The 22,132-nt window shown below is 37.9% G+C and overlaps 1 protein-coding gene across 3 annotated transcripts in view; it reads right to left on the reverse strand.

Annotated features, from left to right (window-relative positions):
• Window positions 1-20,500, reverse strand: part of pex5la (peroxisomal biogenesis factor 5-like a) — a 70,478-nt gene extending 49,978 nt beyond the window's left edge. For all 3 annotated transcript variants that reach the window (XM_055164679.1, XM_020924637.2, XM_055164678.1), the window contains exon 1: window positions 20,123-20,500. In XM_055164679.1, coding sequence (XP_055020654.1) covers window positions 20,123-20,143 — 21 coding nt within the window. In that variant the 5' untranslated portion in view covers window positions 20,144-20,500. The remainder of the gene's footprint in view (window positions 1-20,122) is intronic.
• Window positions 20,501-22,132: the final 1,632 nt, after the last annotated feature.

Genomic DNA, 22,132 nt, shown 5'->3' on the forward strand with positions numbered 1-22,132 from the left:
TATGAATGGTTGAGATTGACAGCCCCGCTTCCTTCAGTCTGCTCCAGGGCATGCATAATGTATGGATGGATGTAATGGAAAAACACTATATAAGACTAATGCATTATTATTAATAGTAAAAACATTTAAATTATTCTTTATTTATCTAAATAAGAAAATATATTATAATGTGTTGGTTTATAGGGAATGGCAAGTCTTCAGTACAAGCAGCAGTGCAATTTTCTTTCTTTCATAGGGTTGAAGGCTCGTTTAGGCGGTTAACTGATTGTCATTAATCAACCAAGAATTTCATTAGCCGACTATGGCCCTAGTATTTCAGAATAACTACTGACACAGTGAACTCTTCTGCATGGAAGAACACAATAAATAACAGTTTTTGGTTTTTACCCAGCTACACAGTCATTTCTGAAACCTTATACCTGAAAAAAGTTCACATTACTCACTCATATTTTCTGCTCTTTGGCCATTGTTGCTTTCAAAACTGCCTATACTTTCAACTTATTACACTGTCTGGCCCACTCTAATATTGTTAATATAGATGCAGAGAATTGTTTTGTTACCGCCGACATTTCATTAACAGACTATTTGCTCCTCCTGTGTTGTCATTACAGCCTCAAGGTCCTCAAGTCTCAACAGCAGATGTGCCCAGACAAAGTGTGGAAATCTCATATTATTTCCAAAGCACAATGGTGATTATGTGAGTCATATATTTATTAAATCTTTAATTTTTTCTTTAAATTACAATTTTTGGACACACAACTGCAGCACCTCTTACCAAACTAAACACAGACTGCACCAACTGGATAAATAGTTTACATTTAGATCATGATGGTTGTTTGTGTCTCACATAGAAAAGGAAGATGTGACCTCACCCTGATGTGTGGGTGGGTCAGGGGCATGAACCTTGACCTTGAGGAACACTCACCATTGACACTAAAACTTTGCAGCTGTAATTGCTAATAAAAACATCTAGCATACATATAACAACACTTTTGGTAGTCATACATTGCTCATTTGATCCAGAAGTGCTACAAATTCCATTATTCACATTATTTGAGCTTCATCACACAAATTTTAACATAACACTTTAAAACTATGAAACAACATGTGCTGTGGATTGTAGTTTATCATCTCTGCTGATCTAATATGAGTCCAAACACATGTCTAATATTTTCCTGGCTGTTTTTTACCACATGCACTTGAATGCCTCTCCTAGTCTGTGCCTAATGTAAATCCTGCGTTCCTGAAAAGTAGTGACTGTGTGATTTTAGTTATCCTCAGGCCCTCTATCTGTCACTGCCTGGAACTTGCTCTCTGGTCTTTCACTGAAATTGATCAAAGCCCGGTGCGCAAACAAGATAAGCTGCCAGTCCAGGCTTTTGTAATGTTTGAGGATGAGCACCCCTGCTGTGAGGGAAAATAAAAGCTATTTGGAGCGAACCATTTACATATCAAAACGGCCGGACAACAGAGAACAATTATGCAATCATCTTCAATTAGTCATCATATCTGCACACTTATTTACACCAACATTTAGGGACAAATTTGCCGTTTCTGTGGAAGACATTTTGGGCAAAAGATTAGTTGAGTATTTGGTCATAGTAAGCCAGGAAGCTTTTGGACTTCCAGTGCACCCACTGATCCAAGTGATTAAGCAAATGTTTAAAAAAAGCTCTTGGACAGAAGCAAAGATATTATAAGAGAAATTACAATCCAAGAGTGCCAACTCCATCTGATACATTGCGTCCATTTTCTCCTGTGATGGTGATGCACGTGCTCTTCATACACCCCTAGTGGTCTGAGAATACAAATGAATTGATTACTTCAGTGCTTCTGCTCCAGTCTTTCTTATTCTGGCCCATCACTTACAATGATGCAACAAGAGACAGACTCTGTGTACTCTCCAGTCTCCACAATAATATTCAGCTGAGTCAAGTCAATCTGATCTGCTGACTTTAGTGTTGCCTGGAATAGTTTTACAGTAACTATAAGCCAGTGCATTCCTCTTAAAGGGATGCAACAACCTTTTATGCAAATGTAATGTAAAGATAAGTAGAGTACAACCATTAGGACAAGCAAACAGATGCACTTAACAAAGCTCAGTAGGCCCACGTTCTCTGATGCCCAATTTATGGGTTCAGTCTTAAAGGTCCTATCTTTTGCAAAATTGAGTCTTGTAAGCTTTAAACCATGAACAGAATGTTGTTACTTCCTCAAAAACATGGAGTTGTGTTTTGTTTCATTCATACATGTTTGAGTAAACCTTTATTATTAATCTGTTTATATTTCCAAAGCTCAAAATGTTCTGTTCCAACTTGTGATGTCATGAAGTAGTTTTCAACATCTACCAATAGTGACTGGCAATTCCAGGGCTGAAATTATCCAAATGATTCTAGTGAAAGTCTGTAGAGTTTAAAAACATAGAGGAGCACTTCTTTTATTACCAACAGAAAACACTCTGTTCCACCTTGTGAAGACAATCAAATTAATAAAATATGCTGACTATAATGATAAATTCAAACATCCCAGCAAATTCTAGTAAACTGACATTGACTTAAAAAGAACATATGGGGTGTGATCTTCTTTTTCAAATGCTTGCTCTAAAAGAATATAGTGTCTATGTATTTGTTTCTGAGCAGTCAGTGTGTGGAACGAGAGACAGATGTCCACAGACAGCTCATTGCACTTCCAACACAATGAGGAGGAATCTGTCCGGAGATAAATGCCTCCTCCTGTATCATTGATCTGAATGGAGCCAAGATACCATCAGACTCAAAATGGCAACACATCACAGCTAACACACATACTTGCAATACAAGGCTACAAATCTCTGTCGATAAGGACAATTCAAGGTAATACGTCTCACTATTCAGGTTAAATGTTTTTAGCACTGACGCTTTTATTAAATATGACGGTTAATCTCTCCAAAGGTCAGTGGACTTGAGCCATCTATTGCAAGTCAAAGCAATAATAGAAAATCCGTGCCGGTGCTGTGTCTCTGGGGCTAAACTCAAACCAGGTCGGATTTTCCTGCTGAGCGCTTTATAAATCTGGTATAAAGTGTTAGCGCGAGGCCAAACTCAGGGCCATGCCAATCCATGCAGAGCAGGTGAGATGCAGCAGTGATTCTCAAACCTCAAAATATCTTACTAAAACTTAAAGGTGCATTGTGTAACTTTTCTGGTGGAGGGATCATCGAATGCTTTTCTCCGTGGATATGTATTGCTTTGTCTGGAACATCTCATAGTATGGTATTAAAACTTTCTATTTTAATTGAGACCAAACCAGACCAAGTTACAGGTCAGATCTGTGGAGACGCGACCTCACTCACAGTCAGAATGTCTGGGTTTTTTTGGAGGGTTTTTTTAGTTAGTTTTTTTTTTTTTTTTCATTCCAGGTAGAGCAATGACATATCCATAGAAACAAGCAAAAAGTTGCACCTTTAACAATGACTGATGACACAGGAATTAACTAGATCTTAACCAGGGCCTGAAAAGCCCATAGGTCAAATGTAAGCCCAAACAATATTAATTAAAGATGCACTATGTAACTTTTCTAGTGGGGAGTGGAGTTGTTATACTTTACTTGGAATATTTCACAGTATGGCATTAAAAGGGCTGTACCTATTTTTTACATGTAATAAAGTAAAATGTGTCTTCTAGAACAAATATATTGTAAAAACAACTCTCTCTGATGCGCTCTTAGCATGCTAGTTGTTGTTAAAATTATTGTAACTCTGCTCTGGCTTCTGAAAGTTATAAAAAAGCACTTCTAAAGTACTGAAAAGCAGTGACAAATTAGGATATTAGGAATGCATTAAGAAAGTAAAATATATGTTTGGACCACTGTAAACAAATTCAGAAAAATAAGTTCTGTTTGTCACATATTCACAGCAGTATAAATCAGATACAGTGCCTTTAAGAAAAGTTACATAGTGCATCTTTAAACACCATAAATCTTTCGTATACCTCCAGAAGAAGCCTGCATGCCGCCTACTGTACCTGCGCCACAGTTTGAGAACCACTAATACATTATTTCACAATATTTTTCACTTGGCTTGTACCATTGTTATTGCCTTTTTGTTTTGGGGCATTCTTGTCTTCTTCCAAGCAGCAAGCTCAAAGTCCGTGCTCACTTCATTCTTCGCCGAACAATGTATCCCAGGCAAGGCAGCCCTTTGGCATCACATGTAATTAAGCTTATCTGATACCATCTCACCCTTTGGCAAACACACAGACACTTCAACCCTTCCATGCCAGATTATTGAAGACAGTGACATGCGTCCCTTTACAAAGAAGTGATAACATTGACTTGCTATTCCAAGACCTTCCGCAATGGCTGCTGTAGAGAAGAGAAAGAGCATAGAGAAGCATAGAACAGGTAAAATTATTGGTTCTCTAATCATTTTTACATCATATTTCTTAAGTGCTTGTTTTGAAGTAGCATGGAAACTGATAGTGGTATGGAAATGTGTCAAGATGTTGAAGCAGGGATTGATTTTGAGGCTGTATATAGTTTCATAATTGCTTTTTGATGCATTATCTTTTATTAAATTTCCTATATTACATAAAATTGACTATTGTGAGATTTTAGTCATGTTAGAAAGTTGTTACCTCATCAAAAACATACCTGGAGTGGTTTCATTCACACTTTTGAGTACTTTATTATTAGTTTATTATTATATCTCTAAAGCTCAAAATGCAGTACCTGGTGATGTCATGAAGCTGTAGTTTGCAGTTTTAGTTTGTGTAGTTTGCAAATCTTGACTTTTTACTTTTTGTTCACTAGAGACAGGTCATTCCAGGGATGAAATTATCCAGATGACTCTAGTGAAATATGCAGAGTTTGTGTAGGGTTTGTTCATTCAATATGTGTGAATGAAACAAAACACAACTCCCGGTATGTTTTTGATGAGATAACATAACAGATCATTTTAATACGGGCCCTTTAACATTGCACAATAACTTTTCTGTAAAGCAGTTTTACTTTGCCTTCAAAGAAGTGTATTCTTGCCCTGAAATGGGTAATTTCTCCACAGATCTGACTTGTAACGTGGCCTTGTGGTGTCACCTGCTTGTGCTTATGGAGTTACATAATTTCAGTGCTATACTCGGGAACATTCCAGGCAAAGAAATAACAAAAGTACACTGTACACCTTTAAAAACAAACATTTGGTAGCGTTTTAGAATGGTTTGTATATTTTGTTGCTCATAGAAATATACTGCAATAACACACTGCATGAGAAAATACATTCATATTCATATCTCTATGCCCCTTATTTAGTCTGGTTAAAGTCCAGTGGTAAAATTTTTATAGAAGAAAAATGCAAATGATCACTATCACAGCAACAGTAATTTGTCATTCATTGTGCAGCACCTGTGTTTTATGCATGTTCTACCTAATTTCCTTCTAATTTTACCTTTGCCTACTTCTCAAAAGCACCCATTGATTACAAAGTGGATGCTGATATGACAGTAATCATGAGCTATATCAGTATCAGCTCTCCAATGGTTGTTGTTATTTTTGAGGCTGTTGTGGAGAGCCTCATGTAAATTCTAAAGAAATCACAAATCTCTGATGGCGGTGGTCCTTCAGGAAGTGTGTGATGGGGGTGTGGTGGTCCGGACAACAGCTCTTCACACAAGACTATGTGGGCTTTGGGGCTGATTGCTCGAGAGGCTAGCAATGACGTCATGCAGCTAAGTGTGTGTTAGCGCCTTGTGGCCTTTGCCAGCCTGGAGAGTTTCCACCTCAACGGATGATTTATTCAAACTTTGTGCAGTGGAACAACAGAGGAGTGGCAGCCATTATGGGTTTAACAAGTGATTTTTCTCCCACTGTTTCACAGTATATGTGGAATGAAAGCCTTGAATAATGTCAGCTAAAGCAATGGTGATATTAGGCATAGTATTGTTCTTCAAAAGCAGGAAATACATTCAGTTTTGGGTTCTGGTGAGGAGCACATTTACACATAAAAGATTTGCTGCTGTAAGGAGCTGACAAAGTAAAACAGTCACTTCTACCTTTTTGGTTTGTAGTCAGTTATTTTTATTTTTCTCATGATGAATCCTTTTTGTACGTTTATTTTCATGAATTCCTTTCAGAATATCTTTAGATCTACATCTGCTTCATATTATATATAAAGATTAATGCAGGTATTGGAAAAAGTATAGCTCAGGTACCAGTGACGCAAAGCTTGTATTGATCTAGCCCTACACCTCAGTTTGTTTTCAGATTCCATAATGTAAAGTCATACCTTCTTGGGATAGAAGCCAATATTCCTGTATTGATCATTAGGTATATTTATCAGAAGTATTCAATATGAAAACCCATAAATGTTTGGCTATAATTTTTCAAAATGAGTTCTCCAAAATAGAGACATCACTTCCCAGTGTAAACCATGTTATAATTTATTAATTAACTTTTACACTTAATTTAGTTATAAACATTTAAACTTTTGTCTCCTCTTACAGCACACCTTTCCTATAGTCCTTGTGTCCTTTTGGCGACAGCCCATTTGTCTCTCTGCGGTGCAAAGCTGCTTTAACTGATGGACTATCTTCTTTTTAGTCAGGGTTGGTGACGGTATGTTGAAGTAGAAAGGTTACGTCTGTGAAGGATTACACCTTAAAATGTGTTGTGTGACTTATTAGGAGAAAGCAAGTCTCACTGAAGTCTATTGTACATAGGTTTGTGATGGGAAACATATATCTATTTAATGCCTTTTCAAACCTTTTATTTCATATTATTATAAATCTTTTTCATGTTGCAAATATAAAACTAACCCTGAGACAGTTCTTGGCGGCTGCTTTGCTTTAAATACCCCAGGCATTTTATCTTGAGAGCTTCTTATCTTTTGTACATTGCAACACTATTTCTATACTGTCCACACTCTTGTTCCTGTACCATACATCCGTTTAGAGATTCTACTGCTCATATGATGAAAGGCATTCACTGAACTAAATCTGCCACAGAAAGCAGAATATGAGTAATTATCTGGGCTCATGTTTGTGCATAAGTTTGTATTATGAACCACTGACCCGGCGTGATCTACATTTAACAAGATTAATGAGTGTCTATTCAGCAAGTCTGATCGTTACAGAACAGATGATTATTCACATGAAATCTGAAACACTCTGATTCCTGCTCACAACTCAAGAAAATGAGGAAAGTTTTAATTACTAAATATGTCTTTCTACAGCACAAGCACATTTGTATTTGCACAGTGTATTAGTACATCTGAAAATGCCTCTCTACTCCTTCTAGTGGACAATAATGTGCAAACAACAGATAAAACATTAACATTGACTTATCGGATAACAACAGACTGTACAGTATTTCAGAAATAGATTTACAAATTTATGTAAGTTAATATTGGACTTCTCCTGCTGCTATGTTGGAGCTCAAATTCACTGAAGGAATTTGAAAGACAGGTTCAATATTTTACAGTTTTAAGTACAATTCTAAGAAACACCACGTCAGAAGAAGAAGAAGAAAATGATGAAAAATAAGAAACTGAATATTGCATTATTATTATTATTATTTTTAAGCAAATGACCTGAGATTTTGTAACAACATATTCAGTTTTGCTTTTGTATTTACAAAGACATTGGTGTGTATGGACTGATAATTTGTTCAGGACAGTGAAGTTATGTGGAGGAGATCTAAATAAAGCTCTCTTCCATCTAAACTTTCTCATCAAGGTGAAGCGAGGTGGTGCTCACCTGGTGCAGGACAGTCATGTGACCAGCACAGAGGACACTGAACTGGGGTCTCCGCGGTGGATGAAGCTTAAACATAAATGCTATTTTATTTGTATTTATTTATATGATTATGCACATGTTAATCTTTCTATCTGTGTTTCAAACACCCTTTGCAATTCTCCATGACACTGCAAACTGAAATCAATATGGTAAAAATCAAGGTCTAATGCAACAAATATCCTTTTGTCCCTTTCTATACTTTCTATACTATGAGGCATTTCTCTGCACAGATGCACAGAGACACATCCCTGTGACCGTCACTGATAGATTGCTCTCACACTGGATGAATTGGAGGATACAATAGAGCCACTTTTTTTTTTTTTTTTTTTCCACAGGAGATGGAGAGAAAAGGGAGAGCTTTAAAAGCGACCTTTGCTCTGAGATGTGCCTTTGTTCTGTTGCTATGCTTTTACATGACTATCATGACTATATTACAGCCTTGATTTGTTGTCAGCGACTATACTGTATACAATATAACATCATGTTTACATACATTTCTACTACAGACAATGTGAATAAAACCAACAATACTGCATAACAAATTCCATTGTAAACTTAAGTTTTAAATATTTCAAATATCAAAAGTTTTCCATTTTGATAGCAGTAAAATTCTTTGATCTTTCATTGTATGTTTTCACAAACACAAGAGTCCATTGTGTCACTGACAAGCTTTTCTGTACAGTATTCTCTAGAGTCTTTTGTGTCCCTTCCTCTGTTGTTTTCAGCTGCTCATTTGGTCCCCCATGCTACATTGTGGAGGAGCAGACTGCGTACTGGGGCATTGTGACCTTTGACCTCTTGTGTCATGTGTGCACATATGAATCACAAGCCTGTGCCTTGCCTCATTACCTACACTTGTATGGAGAGGCCAGTGTGCCCGCAGGCTCACAGATGCCCTCCCACACAAGTGTTAGAGTGCATGTTTCGGGAGCAGCTCACCTCAGGAGTGGGGCCGTGGTTTGATTATAAAAATCCTCCTGTCTCCAGATCTTTTGCTGGTGTACCCTTGAACTATGCACACATCCCATCTGCACAGCCAGATCATGTCCAAAAGCCCAGACCCATTTTCTGCCAGGAGTGTATTAAAGGGGACACTGGTATGATTTTTGTGTGTATTTAGCATACATAGATCATTATTTTACATTTTCTTTTTGCATTTCACTCATAGACCGTATATATAGATGGACACAGCTAACCCACTAGCCGCCGTGTTCCAAATAGTGCACCATGGGGCTCTTCCGGCTCCTTCTGAACCTGGCTCCTATTGACTTACATGGGGATCTTGTCATCCCTCTCTCTGTAACTGCAGCAGTCAGCCTCAACATTTTGGTCTTAAAATGTTTGTATTAACTCGCTTTACATGATCATGACATTTTTCAGTCCGCTAGTTTGTCCCTAAATCAAGACTTGAACATAAATAACGGACCAATCAGATGCCTTCATTCCCCGAGGTCGTCTCGCTAGCGTTAGCAACAGGTTTGAATGACAGCTCGAGTGTGTTGTTGCTAAGTAAGCCCTTCCCGCTTTCCTGCCCCTTCCACCGTCGGGCGGGTCACCCCGTTTTGACAGGTTTGAATGACATAGACATTTATCCAATGACGGCATGATGTTTCTGGGCTTTTAACAGGTGGATCAAGGCATTTAAGAAAGCTATGAATGGACTCTTGCATTTTTCTTGTGGATTTAACTGTGTTGGCTGTTTTTTTTCAGGTTGTTATACTTTTTAATTTGCTCTATTAGTTTTAAAATATAGCGATAAAAGTTCATTTACAGTTCTCCATGGCTAGTTCGCCATTTAGTAGAGCTGATAGACCTCCGAAGACCCCCGATGTCCAGTTTTTCCGGTAAGTAAAATAAATAAAGTAAACTGATGGTAACTTTTTTTTTTTTAAATAACCTATACAGTTGTGTAGTAGTATAATAGCCAAAAGTAACTATCACATCTGTGTTCAGATGAAAAAACAAAACAAAACACTGAACTACTGCGGTGCTTGCAGAACAGTGCGGAGCAGAATATTTGCCGCTCTCCAGTCAGAAGGACGGGCACATATAACAACCTCAATCATGACTGGCTCTTATGGTTGCTATGATACTCAAGGTTGGATTTCCAAATATTTCAAAGATTCGCTCCTGTAACCGTTAGCAATAGGAGTTTCATTTGAGTGGAACTGAACGCTATGATGTCACACTGACTTATATCACTTCTTTTATAGAGACTATGATTTCACCATAGTAAATAGCAGATTTTCAGATTTTTTTGTTGAAAAATGTTATATAAGCATTTTTTAACCATGTGACCCGGAGACTGCACTTTTGAATAATTGCAAGTATATATAGAGCAGAGGGCAGAGATAGGGGGTAGGTGAAAAGAGAAATTTCCTGAGCACTAAATGGCAGAACAATCTAGGATTACTCAAACAAGCATGAATGAATATCAATATAACATTGAGAACATACCATACATAATACATAGGTCCCATAGGTATTTATAGACACAATTGTCTCTTGCCTTTGACCTAGTACACATCGAGAAAATCATTCAGCATTGACAACAAGATAAAGAGATATGACAGTATAGTACTATTAAGTGTTCATTCATTTTGCCAGGCTTATTCCCATTAGAGGGGTTTCGGTTGGCTGGAGGCTATGCCAGCATCAGTGTGGGAAATAATGAGGTGAGTTTGAATTTTCATCGCTTTAGGTCCTCTAGCTTGAAACGTGACTTTGTGCTTTCCTTATTCTAAGCTCTTTAGAAAATGTCCTCCATATACAGTCCATGTATCTTTTCCCAAATAATATGCAATTGCTATAACTTACATATCTCAAGTAAAGCAACTGCCCCTTCAAGTGGAACTGCCGACAATAATTCATTCAGTCTTTCGTTTACCTATTACAAACATTTAAAAAAAAGGTACAGTTCACTACAAAATAAAAGCCATTGCACAACACTTACATTCATGTTCTTACCAAGCTGCAATTTCAAACATATTATCATGACAATTTTGCCCAATTTATTCTCAGTGGTAAAAGCTTCTGAACAAAAGGGATTTTTAAAAGACAAATTATCAAGCCACCCAACCAAAAGCCATTGAAATACATCTAACAGCAAGAACAGACCCATCACTCGTGCTGAATACCTCTCCCTACTAATGCGCAAGTTGACATTAATGTTCATGAGAGGGCAGTAATCAGTATTTGTAGGTTTGTGCTAATTGCTAGGTCTATAATAATAGGGTGACATTTCTTCGCTATCTTGTAATTATCGGAGAGGGCTCGTGAAGAATGGCAGAGGGTGAAGACAGAGTGGCTGGGCTGAAGTCTGCAAGCACGTGTAGACTGTGCATTTGTCAGATCTTCTGCTGGAGGCGTCCAAACGGATTCTCTGAGTTAAAGCAAGACAGGGATGTGTGGTGATAGAGACAAGAGTCATGATTCATCTGTTAACTGTGTGCCACCAATTCTATATCTCACTTGAGCTGCTGAAAATAGTCTCTCCTTTCCTCTATAAGGGCCTTAAGATAGCTCTTGTATCCTGGGTAAAATGGAGTGAAATTGTGGTGCTTAAAAGTGGTCTTTTCTGTATAACTTTTCTGCTAAAGGGTCATTCTTATCATGGAATCGTTATTGCTTTGCATGAAATACTCATCACAATATGGCACTACACATATCCAGCTTGTAATTATTCAATTGCAGGCTTTTTTATTTGCATAAAAATGCCCGGAAATGCATGAATTCTAATAGTAAGCAGGGTCACTTATTTAGGCCTTTCACGAAAATTACTATATCAACTTATTGGCCAATATATAAAAGCTGGAATAATGTATTTTAGGGCTCAGTAGTAACATAACACACACATACACACACCACACACACACACACAAAGACACTCTTACAAGCCCTTTTAAGAGAATGAAACAATAGCTGGTATGGTTTGAGTCTCTACCCATACCCCTTTGGAGTAAACTGAAGGTGACGTTCACATCTGCCACATTTGTTTTATCAACATCCATGATCCCCTCTATCTCCCCTAAGGATCGGACACTCTCCCCCACTGCAGCCTGGAGACGCCTGCTATCTGGAGCAATGAATTCCCAGTTGGAGAAGACTGTTATGAATGGCTCAGGCGAGTGAGATGGATGGGCTACCCGCTTCCCCCCACTCCCCTCTGCTCCCACGGTAACAAAGATGCTGGGGCTTGTCCTACTTTTGTGGAGGAAAAAAGTGGCGTTGTACAGTAACTCACGGGACTCTCCATGTGGGGTTTAGAGCGCTGCTGCGTTAACAGACTCAGAGAAGACTGAAGCCCAAAGGAAATCTACCAACAAAGAGAGCTGTGAATATAGGTCCTTAACAGTGATGCTTTTGAGAAATGTTGTGTAAGAACACTGTCAGTGCTGTGGTGACATTTGGCGGGTGAGTCAAGAGTTCAGGCCAAACCCTCCCCTTAATAATGACTCCAAGACAGATGTACAGTCTTCACTGTCTATGAAGCTAGACAACACTGTTATGTCATCCTGTGCTGTGCTGGCTCTAGCTGAGCTTAAATTGGGAACACCACTGTGTTAATAGAAGTATTAAAGTGTTAAAATTAAGCTAAAGGTTTCTCCTTTAATCAACTGAAACAATATTGGTCTAGGCTGGAGATTCAAGTTTAATAGCTGTTATATTTGCACTTTTTTTGCAGTATAGTTCTCTAATATCCAGCCCATCCTGTTGTATTGTTCCACCTGCTTTTTCAATATGCTCAAACCAGTCTAAATTCACAAAGATCACACACACCACTGCTAAAATCATAGGGCTCCCCACACATAACCTTGCAGATGTTAACAACAGGACCATTGGGTGCATTGCATTCTCCACAGAACAGAACTCCACTCACCCGCTTCAGGAACACCTCATCCCTCTGCCCTCGGGTGCAGGAGGGCACGCTTTGGTGGACGCCTGATCCTCTCAGCCATCACATTTCTGAACAACAGGCCCCGCTGTAATGTCTAATGTGTACTGTGTCTATGTTGTTATGCTGTGTTGTTTGTCTCTCTGTGTATATGTCAAAATGAGCTCTGTGTTTGTGAAAAAGAATTTTGGGGCACAGAGGCTGCAACTTTTATGCTAATATGACTCAGGCACATTTTCCACTTAGGTTGAAAGACCTAACGAACAGAAACTGTAAACAAGAAGGTGTAGTTAGCTAGTGAGTAGTTTCAGTGTAGTTAGCTCCTCCCTTCAGGCAGATGTCCAGAGTATTCTTCAATTTTATTTTCATTGTTGCATAAAATGGTGAGATATGTGAAAACAAAAAAGAGGAAAATGAAGATCAAACAGACACCATTATTTGATTTCTATTCCTATACACAAATTCTTACATTCAGGGTAATTTTCTAGTTTTATTGCTTTTTTACAAAACAAGTAATCTGCTCTACAAATAACTGTCTTTGTTGGGCTTTGTGTCTTTTGGTAATTGAATGGATTCTTAATAAAATTCTGCAGAAAAATCCATATTGTGACTTAAACCATTACAATCTCTAATGGCCTGGAGTTGGTCAAGTGTGCCAGTAAGACTGCTATTGGCACTGGACTGGAGGCAACCACGTAGTACAAAAACAATGAGTAATCCATATTTAATCACGCAACAAGATGCATCTAGGTTTAATCCTTTTTCATTTTTGGACATATTTTCACTCTCCCGTCTGACCCCACTGTCATTATGTTTAGTAACACTGATACAACAAGGGCAGAGCCTGAAAATCTGTAAATATTCTGTAAATATTCACACAGCAAAAACAAATGCTTTCTGCTCAATCTGCTTATGGCCCGAGCGCTGCTGATGTGACCAAAATCCTTCTTAGTCGCCCTGTAGTCCGCTTTACCAGTCCTACAAGCTGATCACGGTCTCTGTAGCACATTAACTACTCTACCACGGACCACCACGGCCACCAGCCACTGAAAACGAGGTACCATACAAACACAAAATGACAACTACTGTAATAAATTGCTTGGAAAGAATATTGTTTGTTGGCATTTCTTATTCTGTCTCGCTGATGTTGCAACTTTAAAGGTCCTATTGTATATTACACAGAGATTTGAGAGCAGAGCAGTGAGCTTTAAGTCATGTTAGAATGTTGTTACCTCATCAAAAATATACCTGTGGTTGTGTTTTGTTTCATTCACACATGTTTGAGTAATCCTGCATTATAAGTCTGTCTACATCTTCAAAAATAAAAATGCTCTTCAGCAATGCCATTAATTCAGTAGAGATCTGCAATTCCAGAGCTAAAATTATCCAAATGATTCTAGTGAAGGTGTTTGGATTTTAAAACACATTGGAGCATTTCCTGTATTACCATATGGCATCACGAGGTGGAACAGAGTGTTTTCAGTTTGGGAAATGAAAGCATCTTAAAAATATGCAGGGTTTGTGTGTTAAACATGACTGAATTAAACACAACACAACTCCAGGTATGTTTTAATGAGAAAACAATATTATCACATAACTCAGAAAATAACAATATGGGCCTTTTAATCAGAAAAAGGTAACAGCCTGGTGGTCTTCGAGTTTAGGACTACATTTACACCATGTAAACAGCAAGCCAGTCCAGTCTGTTATATTGCATTACAAGAGATTATGTAGACTTTTTGTCCATCTCAAGTCTGGAAGAATGGATTAGGCTGTGTCAGGACATAAAAGACTGTGATTTATCAGGGAAGATTGGCTGAAGTACCCCAGAAGAAAAACATAATGGGAAAGAAGTTTTAGAGTTAAGAATGGCTCTATCTTACAACTGAAATGATGACCAAATCTTGACTCAATGGAATATGTTGGGAATCCACTGTGAATTAATAATTTGTATGTGATGATCTGATCTTGCAATACTTGACGGTTAGCCATCTTCAGTTTTTGGCTTGGTAAAACATAAATTTGAATCTGAATCTTACTGAAGCAGTTCTAAAAAGGTCCCGGAATAAGATATTATCAAGAAATTGAATTAAAACAACTGAACTGCAAAAGTTTAGTAAGTCCAGGCAATTTTGTGATAACTTAACTATACTAAAAAGGGACACAACAAATAGTCTTTTATATTATCCCTACATTAGATACCATTGGAAGAGAATAATATTTATTCAAGAACATGGCTATAGCTGTTTGGCAAGACATCCACAGGTTTCACAAAAAAAAATAAAAAATCCATTCAACAGGATTATAGGAGTCTGCTGCTTTTGAAAAGAAAAATAGCCAGACTATATTTTTACTTGTCAATCTAAACTCACAGTCTGGTCTTCACTTTAATAATAAAAAAAAACCCAACTCAGAACCAACCTAAAGCAACAATTAGGTCTGTCACAATAAATACTATATTGATTTATTAAATACTGTTTCGTTCAGTACATGGCAGATGGAACAACACTTTTTGGGGGTCAGAATTTATTGTGGGTACTTTTTCCTTACAGAACATTTTAGTTATTTTTCTGTACTACAATAAGCTTTGAGCTGTAGAGGGTTGAATTATGAACTTCTATGACTCAAAGACTAACTATGTAAGTGTTGCATTCTGTTATTTATTTATTGCAGTTCATGTTTTTACAATAGTCTACATTAAAAGTTTTCTAGTGGAGGGTCTGCTATGTGCTTGTCTCCATGGCGATATCACTGAAGAATAATATAGAGACAGGTTAATGATCAGATCTATGGAGAAGCAAGTCTGCACATGGGAAGAATATGGTAAGAGTTTTTTTTAAGGTATTTTGAACAATAAAACACTTAGAATTGAACAAATGCAAGAGAGACATGTTTAATGCCCTACTGTGGAACATTCCAGGCAAAGACATAACATCTCTATGGAGACAATCCTGTAGTGGACTCTCCACCTTAGTAGTTACATTGTGCACCTTTAAGAAAATGTTTTTTGGGGGAAAATTCTGCTTTATGGTTTGGTTTCAATATTATCATTTATCGTCATTTATCGTCTACTTCAGCAATATATCAAACTTCAAAATTCATTATTGTGACAACAAAGCACAATGCTATGACGTATTCACACCTAATAATGGTTTGAACAAGACTTCCATTATCGCCATCTCTTGTATTGTACTGTAATGTGTGTGAGTTCGTTCCAGCAATGTTTGACTGATTACAGTGGGCTCCGAAAGAGGCAGGCCTATTAAATCACCATTAATCAAGAGCTCACTTCTTTAATCAAAGCGGCATTAAAACTCCCTCAGCGGAAGTATCTGGACGACCTCCTTTATCGAGTCTTAACGCTGCCCACAACTGTACAACATGTGAACTTGGAACGAAATGTTAACAGTGAATTCAATATTTAGTGACCCTTGAAATTAGCATACAGAAGAAAGAGTATACATGCTCTGTCAGCCTGCTTGCCAAGTCATTGACTTTATTGATAGATAATAACCTGGCTTCCAGTATTCTATCAAATACAGCTTTATTTTGCTTTAATGTTTGATTTGTGTTAATTTTAGTCAAGACAAAACAACATATTCAGTGTTATATTTTCAGTTTGTAATCTAAATAGACTAAGACAAACTTTATTGATCCACAAGGGAAATTATTTGTCCAGAGCAGCTCTCACATCACAATATATTATAATAACAAAGAGCAAAAATGAAAATGGTAATAATACATTCTAAATAAGTAGAAAAAATAGCAAGAGACTGGTGTCAAATAGTAACGTAAAATAAAAATAAAAGGAGGGCTTTAAAATAGCAGAGGCAATAATATAATGGGAGTGGATGCTTCCTAGTCAATTATTCTTGAATAAGTTTCACCACGAGCTTGAGGTTTGACAGTCATTTGGACTGGGCAATCAATCAAATTTGAATGGTGATCGAGATCATTTCTAGTTGTCAATCAATTTGGAGCTTTTTATTCAAGACATATACAGAATTTAGACTTTGGAGGAATAAAATGGGCTCTTGTTTTGTTGAATGGCAATCATTAAAAGTCTGTAGGGGTTAGGTTCAAGAAATTAAAACTGTATTTTATTTGTTTTTAGTTGGATAACATTTTTTAAAATGGGCAAAAATCATCATATTGCCTAATATGATTTTCAATTTTACTGTGATTTTACAGTAATTTTACAGTGTTTTCTTTGGATTTCACAGTGTCTCAACTCTCATCGGATTGGATTTGATGGACATTTTATGACCTGCGAGGTTACTAAACAGATTAGAATGTCTTAAATACACATACAGTCACTCTAAGCAACCTGTCACCCCCGTTAGCATGCTATTGATTTTACTGATGCCTTTGCTTTGTTTACTAACCTAGAGATAAAATACTATAACCTTCCCTCTAAACCTAAATGAAAACAGACTTATTTTAGCTTTGAGTGGCAGTTGTGTCTTTTCATAACATATGTTTAATCATGCTAATTTGGGTATCACATTTTTGACACATCTCGTCTAGGCAAATGGAGCGGGGGAAAGAAGAAATGCAAATTCCCTAAATGAATTCTGAATAACTTGGCATTTTTTCCATAGAACAAAATTACATATAAACAAGCAGACAGTTACGCAATCTAAAAACCCAAACGGTAATGAAAAGATACTGTAAATGAATGCGAGTTTAAGATGCTCAATCTTGATCAGCACAAGATTTTTCCTAGGGGATTCTGAATATGCAAATAAAATTACATAACTGTGTTGTGCTTAAGTGAGTAAATATCCAAAGGCCTTCACACATAATTTCTACTGAACCAAGAAATGTCTTATACTCAAACTACAAACAGTGACTAATTAGATTTGCAGTAAACATATGGAGCGGGGAGGGAGCACACTGCAGCCTGATTTAAAATGACACAAATTTAATAGGAATGTACCATAGAGGAATGCATTAAGCTCTATGCTGTATCGATTGGTACTATCTCATGTATGTTCGGTTTTACAGGAGAGTGCTGAGTCAGCTCCTCCTCCTGTCTTCAATTGCACCTTCAGCAGCACAGTTCACAAAGAGCAATGATATCCACACCTCTCAATTACTTTTTATAGCACATACCTCTTCTCCATTACTAGTAACACAATCTTCAGCTGGCAAATTAAATACTGAAATATTGGCATATATGTTCCACCAACTGTGTATGCGTGGTCATGTATAGAAGAATTACATTTTTAAATCCTGGAAGTAATAAAACAAACTTGGATGAAAACACTGGCAGACTCAGACCCATGCTAATTTACTTAAACCAATTATGTATTTTGGAATGCATTTAACATTTTAGTGACCTTGCCAAACCACACAAATCCTAGCTTCGTTCCGGCCAACAAGGCAAGTTTTGTTACCACTTTGAAATCCATCTCACTATAAGATATTTGAGCCGCCCGATATTGTGTGCACGTTCACGGCAAGCATGTTCTTGGTAGACAGAGTTACTTGAGTAGAGAGCTAAATTAAAAGTTGACGGAAGGAGTTAGAGGACAAAAGAAAAGACAGATGCGTTGTTTCTACCTCACCTGATTCATGTGCTCTAAGTGAAAATATTGATTGATCACAATGTACTTTTCTTGACATTTGATATAACAGTTTGTTTGACTAATGTTTCTCCAAATGGCTATAGGATGTGTTTGGAATTTCTATACCATAATGTGCACTCACAACAATATCATGATCTAAGCAAAATGTAAAGGTCCTGTTAGGATACCACTCTGTCAGAATATACAAAAATATGAGCATGCTTTATATGTAATCCCATATTCAATCAAAATTCAATTCGAAACCATAATTATTTTCTTATTCAATCATGAGTTTCACATTCCTGCTATCTACAACATTTTGGGGACTTTTTCAAGAGATACAATGTTTTAAATACTTAATCGCTACAGCAAGGGTTCTACTCTTAATCCTTATCATTCTAACATTCATGGACACTGGGGTACAGTAGCTACAGATTTACTACTACTTTTTCTTTTACAGCTTTTTTACCCTGCTACAGACTTGAACACAAAAGGACAGCATGTTTTGGGGATGCACTGACCCATGTCATCCATTATAAGTCCTTGAGAGACTTTTTTTTTTTGAGCACATCACCTTTGTGTACAAAATATTCACTATTTGTAGTCTAATATGCTCCATTCCCAAAGAAGTGACAGGATATTCCTTAACTATCGGGTCATAATGTTTTGGCCAATTTCAGTGCTAAAAAAGACCACATTTTTCTCACACCCTGTACTGTATCACTTTGAACTACAACCTCAGGCAACCTCTTACACACACACAAACACACTCACACACACACACAAACATAGTTGTCTGAAGAGAAAGTGTTTGAAACAGCATGATAAACGCTTTTGTTACACAAGCCGTGCGTCACAGCCAGATCTATTACCATCAGATACAACATTTACTGGACATTTGGAGCTAAATTGGGCTCATGAATGTAACAGTGGACGACTTCCTATTAGTCTGAATGCAAACAGTGCACAGTGTGAAGGCATGCGTGTGGTTATGAACATAAAATGAGATGGAAATGGGTACTATTACATTGCTAGTACAGTGGTTTTCATCTGACTTTACGCAGCCTCTCCAATGACCCTACACTAATAGAACATGGGTAAAAGTAACAAGAAGAGGCGTCTGCTTTATTCATGCATTTTCAATGAGTGGTGTTGCAGGAGAAATATCATAAAATATTAACTTTTGGTCCTTAATGCTCTCCTCAAAAGCCCTGACTCAGGACTGGTCTTTTATTACATAATCAACTGTCTGGAGCTCCAGTGTCTCAATCAGCTGACAGCACTGCTTTATCACAAGAAGACTGGAGATGACAATAGTTTTAGCCCATACTATGATTTCCATTACAGTGCATGTGTAATTAGAAGACATAAGCATACATGTTAATAGCACATGGGAAGAAGAAACCTCACCACAATAATTTTGAAAGTTCAATAACTTGTCTAAAATATTTAGTACACTTAGTAATCACCAAAAAATCTCAAATTAAAACATTAATGTGCACATTTAAAAACTAAAATAATCGGCTCAGCATTTCCAGTGTCCTGTATCATAATGGCACATTGTTTTCATCAATTCCTGCACGTGGGACGCAGCACGAGCTTGTTTTCTCGCTGATGACTTGGAAACATAGAACTGACAGAGCGCTGAGAACAATTCCCCAAGCAGGCTCTATCCAAGATAATAAACAAATTACAGCATCTTCCTTCTGTTGAACAACAATATTTATTAACAGAATCTGGTTTGACTGCCAATAGTCGCTGTGCTGTCAGCTGTGATGAGTTGTCTTTTGCTCCAGACTTGTCTTGACTGACACTGTAGAGTATTAAATGCCCTTGACCCAAACTATACGGGCAGTATGACTCAAAGTGCGCCTCGCTTCCGTTAGTGGACATACCTGTAAATGCCCCTGGTACATATTGAGCTCGAAGTGCGTCGGACCTCTCCTTTAGCGTGGACTTGGACCAGACTCGAGCCAATCTGGAAGCGCGCGCATCAGGAGCGATGTTCAGAGACCAGGGTCCAGGTCGCGCCACGGAGCTGTCCGCTGTCAGTGCTGAAGCCTGGAGCTCATCCAGGGTTTGGAGCGTGTAGCGAAACGGAGGCGCGCCGGGCGCACGGCACGAGGTCACACACACTTCTGCCTCACGCGCCGGACTTGATGACGCTGTAAAAAGATGAGGTCAGCCCGTCAAAAACAAACCTCCGCTTTAAGTCGCGCTGCCCGCTGCTGTCCACATCTCCACCGCTCCTCCGCTGTCTGTGCTGTTTTGACGCTGTCCCGCTTCATTCTCTACTTATAGCGCGCTCCTCTTCCCTGTTTGTTGTAGCTTAGAGCCAGCCCTCTGGTTCCTCCTCCACTGCTGACGTACAAGAGCGCAAGATCATTCAGTCACATTTCACTGCACAGAGCCTCATGGGCTTGAAAAATACAAACAATTCACTTCAAATAAGATAGTGCTTTATAATAAAGTAAAACGATAAAGATAATTAAAAGTGGTCCCATTTACATAATTCAGTGAAAAATGTATTTAGGCTAATGGATGTAGCCCCAAAAAGAAGATATTGGCTCTCACAGTATTTCTAATAACATGCCAACTGATAATGAAGTAGTATAAATTTTACATGCAAATCCACACAACTTGAATTCTCAGAAGCATTAGTGGCTTTCTTTAAGTCCTCTTCCCCACTAGAGTCCACAAATGCTCCATACCCTCTGTGGTTGATCCTAGCTTAAGATACGGAGATGGGTCCCAAGGCTCTGCACTGTGGCACCCACTGCTACTGACAGGCTGCCCCAGTGGCCTTTAACGATGGGTCAAATGCAGAAATGTTCCTATGGGGACAATGAAGTGTACCTTAAACTTATCTTGGGAACGAGTACCGAATCTCCAACTGACGTCATAGCTGCTGTTTTCGTCAATGAGCATTAAGAATCCACTATACTGATGGCAATGTTGTGTGGTCAAATCTAGCCTTGTGATTCAAACTGCAACAAAATTCTGGGCTAAAAAAGTTTCTGTGCAAATATGAAGTCGGCGAACCATACTGCAAAAACATGGTCAATACCCCAAAATAACCCTGTTGAAAGGAGTTGGTTATGCAATCCTGTGTTATCTTCCTGGTGTCTGCCGGCCTCAATTACACTCTGAAATAGTTTATGACATGTCAGATTTAATATACCGTGTCTCAGCCAATGCATCAGGTGTCTATCTGACGCCTACATTGATTTGAACAAACATGGGATGGGTTCCATTTGATTATCTTTCTTCCTGCAGACAGCAGCATGATGGAATATATGGTTCAGCCCATAACATTGGACAGAGAGCAAACTATACATGCATTTAAATCTGTTACGCAACAATGACTCAAACATCACACCCAGTAATGTTTGTAGAACTGGCACTGGGGTCTCTGGAAGTCCATCCCCATTTTTCATGTTCCCAACCTTTACTAGATCAAAACAAATTCTGCCAAAAATCCACATATTTAAAAGACCTTTTGTTTTATTTACTATATAACATATTGCACCCTTTGCACCAATATATCTATATATATTTCATATCAAATCCAGCATAATTTATCAGTGAATAATGACCACTTTGATGTGACTGTGTTGTGTGCTGATGGCGGACAGGCCTGTGTGTCTATTTTTAGATGACATAAGATTACTGTCTGTTCCATCAATCATTTATTTTTGACAGACACAAGCAGGATATGACACAGAAGAGGATTACTCCTGCACACCACACAACACCAGACAACAGCAGACACACCAGCTGTTTGTCAAATTATTAGTGATGAATTTATTTTTCTCTGAAATGAGCCAATGAGAAGAGATTGGAAATTTTGGCTTTGGTCTGAAGTGTAAGGTATAAGGACATTACCTCACACCAATAAACTATTT

This window comes from Boleophthalmus pectinirostris, unplaced genomic scaffold (genome assembly GCF_026225935.1).
Source record: "Boleophthalmus pectinirostris isolate CB_2022bp ecotype Guang Dong unplaced genomic scaffold, ASM2622593v1 HiC_scaffold_7, whole genome shotgun sequence".
NCBI lineage: Eukaryota > Metazoa > Chordata > Actinopteri > Gobiiformes > Gobiidae > Boleophthalmus > Boleophthalmus pectinirostris.